Source organism: Macrobrachium nipponense, chromosome 2, assembly GCF_015104395.2.
Source record: "Macrobrachium nipponense isolate FS-2020 chromosome 2, ASM1510439v2, whole genome shotgun sequence".
NCBI lineage: Eukaryota > Metazoa > Arthropoda > Malacostraca > Decapoda > Palaemonidae > Macrobrachium > Macrobrachium nipponense.
In genome coordinates this window covers 47,540,954-47,545,953 of record NC_087201.1, presented here as the reverse complement: position 1 = coordinate 47,545,953, position 5,000 = coordinate 47,540,954, and the positions used below count along the sequence as shown (strand labels likewise).

The window sequence follows — 5,000 nt, the reverse complement described above, 5'->3', positions numbered from 1 at the left end:
TTAAACTTTTTTTTTTTTTAATTTACAATATATAGTTAAATGATAACCCTATTTGATAAAATAAATAAAATTATAAAGCATTTAATATACAATATTGCTTTCAATTTAAAATTTAGCATAAAAGATGTATAAAATTGTACGTAACCACAGTGACGTCACACCCAGCTGACTTGAGACTGAACGAGGGAGTATTGATATGTTGAGAGAAGGAGAAGAGAGAGATAAGATATTACTGTATTTATGTAAAAGCAATAATAATTCACATAAAAATGGGAATTTCCCAAAAAATTTAACAATGATAAAATATGAAAACAATCAAATACTGTACAATACAGAAAAAAAAGTCTTAATTGAGCCAGTGTTTAGTGCACCGAGTGAGACGGTCTAGTTGAACAATACGTATTAACAAAATAGTAAATATAACCAGCTGTGATTATCAACTTCTGGAAATACTAAATCGACGAAGGAAATTTTGTCAGAATCTACATTTTCAATCATTTCAATTTTAATATTCATGAGAAAATGTTTGTAATTTAATGGGTGAAATATAAAAAGTAAATAATAAAAATACATAAACCCTTATGGTGATTAATGAATTTAAAACTATTTAAAATGCCACTTAACTTATTCTGAATTTGAATATTCTTTTATAAAGAATCATTCAACGCCTTTTCCAATTAGAGCTAAAAGATTGTTACCTTCAATATTAAAATGACCTCCTCCTGAATATGAATAAGATACAAATTTTCCCTCAAAATATTTATCAAAAAGTTACTCATATACCCAAGATCACCATAGACAACATACAACAGGACATAGTATAACCTAAAAAGGTTCACATTTTGCAGTATACACAGACAGATCTAAGTCACAATATGAAGTGGGATATGCTGCTGTATCCAAGACAAAACATATCAATTCTCTCTACCTGATAATGCTTCAGTATTTACAGCTGAGTTGTGTGCAATAGCATCAGCCATAAAAATAATAAAGAAGCCACATTTAATAATTTTGTGATTTTTAGAAACTCTAGTACTGCCATTCAAAGTTACAAACCAAAAAATAACGTTGTGCAACAAATAAAGTTATTACTCCATAAGTTGTATAATAATGGGAAAAATATAAAAATATGTTGAATCCCATCCCTTGTAGATATTAAAGGAAACAAAGAGGCTGGTAGAGCAGCTAAAGAAGCAGTCCACATGACAAGAGTAAATTTAGACATCCCTGTTAGTGATTAGTATGTATATGATTTATAAAAGGAATCATTGTAATAAATGGCTATATATGTGGAATGAGGAACCTGCCAATAGTAAATTGAAACAAAATTCATTGTTGGAAAATGGAGCACACCATATGAGAGAGAGAGAGAGAGAGAGAGAGAGAGAAGAGAGAGAGAGAGAGAGAGAGAGAGACCAGTAATTCTGACATGTCTTTGCATAGGCCATACTCGTTTGACACATGGACGCTTAAAGAACAGTCCACATAACCCTTCTAATGCTCAAATGCAAAGTGATGATAGCAGTCAAACATGTATTTTGTGGATATCCAAAATATAACCAGCCGGGATTATCAACTTCTGGAAATACTAAATCGATGAAGGAAATTTTGTCAGAATCTACATTTTTAATAATTTCAATTTTAATATTTCAGTAAACAGCTGAAGTGTGCCATGCTCAAGAAACTCCATTCATCAAAGCATAAGTTTGTATCCTATGAAAAATACAAATGACTTTCAATATTTGTAATTTTTTTTTCATGACAAAGCATATTTTGTAGTACTAAAATATTTTGTAGTACTAAATATTTCACCGGGCAGATAGTGTAGATGGGAGGGTATGAATTTGTTTTCTTTTTCTGTCAGCTTGATATAAGAGGTGGTACTTGAGTACTGTTACTTAATTTTATAGTAGTAAAATCTAATTAATTTATTTTCCATATTATACAGTACAATTTGTACTCTTACTTACACCAGTCTCTGCTGAGTTGAAGTTGTGCTGTACTTTGTAACTGAAACCCATTTCTGTTCAGTATTAAAGCAAGCCAGCAGGTGATATTGAGATATGTATTAACTGCACTGAATTATTCAAGTGCTGCTTTATTGATTATCATTTTATGAATGGTGGTATCCAAAAACATGTTTAGTCATATCCACTTTTATTTTTCAGGCATATCAGGAGACAAGCTTGAGGTTCACCCTCTTCAGCAAAAGGTTGGTGGTGGTTTGTTGCCATTACGTAGCCCACATCCGGTTACCTACAACATGGAACTAGTCGTTGATTGCTCTCGGAAAGCAGAAAAGAAAGGTGTGTTCATATTTTTTCTGCATTGTTGATATAATTTCAGTCCGTGGTTACTATGGTGATATTAAATTTTTTTATGGAGATTAATATTAATATATTACAGAAGTTCATATGAAACACTTCACTTTCTGTTGTTAGATACATACTGTACTGCTTAATTATGTTTCTGTGAAGCCCCAGAAATTTGGATTGATGTGTCCTTTGCTTTCCATTGAACAGGTAAAATGGAAATTCAAGTGACATGTCGTGGTGAGAATCGTTTCAAGGACTATGTGTTTGAGTGTGAAGCCAAAGTTGGTCAAGAAATTCTTGATAAATGCAAACATATCTTTGATTTGCGGTCTAGCACAGCACGCAAAGAATTTTGGCGAGAGAGGAGAAGACACAGCCTTTCAATGCGGAGAAGACCGAGGCCTGTTAATCATATTAATGAAGTATGATGATTGTTAGTGCTTCCACGTATCCATTGCATTGTAATATACAGCAATATGAGGATAAAGCAGAACATTTCCACAGTTTTGTGGGCCAAAATCACAAAATGTTCCAAGAAGCTGTTTCTTTGTAGTCTCGACTACATCTCTTAGCTTGGGGTGTTTGACATTTGTATCCTAGAGGGTTTCCCATGCGAGCATAAAGGGTATCGTGATCATGGTGTGATATAAAGTAGTCAGCTTTTCATTGACAAAAAAGAAGACATGTAAGATAGTTCTGTGTATTGTTAGAATTAAGAGTTCCTCATTTTTGATGAATAAAACTTTTTCAAGAGTTTGATATGCCTTAACATAGGAGCTGATTTGTATTGAAAGTTTTTACTCTGAAATGTGGACATCAGTATGTCCTTTTATTATAGGTATACTGTTAGTATATCTGACTGAATTTAGGTTTGTTAAATGAATTCTTGGGTCATTGCTTTCTGTTTCCCTACAGGATGTAGGCCATGGCAGAATTTTAAACAGCTTGAGCAGAGCAAAGTAAAATTATTTGTTGAAATTTTATAATACGTAACTGTAATTAGATACAGATGTAACATTCTAAAGAAACAAACAGAAGACATGGGAGTTTATACCACTGACATGTTACATTCCAATTTAGATCCAGAAAAGAATGGACTGTCATTCTAGTCATTTTTTTTATGTCAGGTTTGATGTGTCATTCATTTGTAAAGCAATGAAAGTTATGTCTCCGATTTATTTTAAACTTTTATTTCAGCCTTAATTATAAAGCCGTAAGAAGCAACTGTTTCAGTGTGTGTGCCTTTTGATTTGAAATAATGCTGCCAATCACCCATAACAATCCAGATGATTTTATATATATATAATATATACAGTGGACACCCCCCCCCCCCCGTTCACGTTCTCTGGATTCGCTGACTCACACATTCGCAGATTTCTCTCGGGAACATTTCCCCGCATTATATATGGAAAATTTGCCTATTTTCGGTATTTTTCTATGAGAAATATCCACAAATTCCTGCTTTTTTTTATCAATTTCATCATAAAATGCACTTTTTGTGATAAAACTATTATAAAACCCAGGTTTGAATATTTTTATTGAGCAGCCACTATGGCGGCGCCCCTTATTGTTTACAACTTTCTGACAACAAAAATTTGCCAAATCCTTTTTGATTTTATGAAAATAATTGTTATTGATGATAATGTGTAAAGTAAAATATGATTCCCATAAAAACTTTAATAATGTGTATACATATATACGTATATATATATGTATGTATATATATATATATATATATATATATATATATATATATATATAATTATACATGCATCGAGCTACAAATGTCCGTTAATATCTAATTTGCTCTACCTGGGACTTAATATATTTTCATATATGTTAACCAAAGGGGAATTTAGTCGACAAGAAATTTGTCAGCTCACGGGCTGGAACCATCGAACCAACAAATTCAAGACACACAGTGAAGCCTTAGCCCACCCTGCCACTGCAAGAGGTTTTAAGTTTATGCCGCCCCTTAACTACAAATACCTGTAGCTCTTAGGTGTTCGTTGTTTTGGAATTGGCATCAACCCACCTCAACCTTAGTAACGTTGTAGTACTTTTGTCCGCACATAGCCATTATGTATATGAGTTATATCACATTACCGTGATTCATATACTAACATTGAGCTACAAATGTCCTTTAATATCTAATTTGCTCTACCTCGGAATTGGTATATTTTCATATATGTTAATCAAAAGGGAATTTTTTAATCGATAAAAAATTTGTTGGCTCACGGGTGCGATAGGTATTTGTAGTTGAGAGGCTGCATAAACTATAACCTCTTGCGGTGGAGGGGTGGGCTAAGGCTTTGCTGTGTGTCCTGAATTTGTTGGTTTGATGGTTTGCGCCCATGAGCCGACAAATTCCATATCAATTAAAAAATTCCCCTTTGGTTAACATATAAGTATGAAAATACATTCCGAGGTAGAGCGAATTAGATATTAAAGGACATTTGTAGCTCAGTGTATGAATATGAATCACAGCAATGTGATATGACTCATATAATGGCTATGTGCGGACAAAAGTACTATAAGTTACCGAGGTTGAGGTGGGTTGATGCCGACTCCAAAACAACGAACACCTGAGAGCGACAGGTATTTGTAGTTAGAGGCTTTATAAACTTATAACCTCTTGCGGTGGCAGGGTGGGATAAGGCTTCACTTTGTGTCCAGAATTTGTTG

General features: G+C 33.3%; 1 protein-coding gene across 1 annotated transcript in view; it reads left to right on the top strand.

The window, feature by feature from the left end:
* LOC135220558 (target of rapamycin complex 2 subunit MAPKAP1-like) overlaps positions 1 to 3,493 on the top strand; it is a 290,454-nt gene extending 286,961 nt beyond the window's left edge. The window contains exons 10-11 of the mRNA XM_064257774.1: positions 2,169 to 2,306; positions 2,523 to 3,493. Coding sequence (XP_064113844.1) covers positions 2,169 to 2,306; positions 2,523 to 2,743 — 359 coding nt within the window. The 3' untranslated portion in view covers positions 2,744 to 3,493. The remainder of the gene's footprint in view (positions 1 to 2,168; positions 2,307 to 2,522) is intronic.
* The last annotated feature ends 1,507 nt before the right edge of the window (positions 3,494 to 5,000 follow it).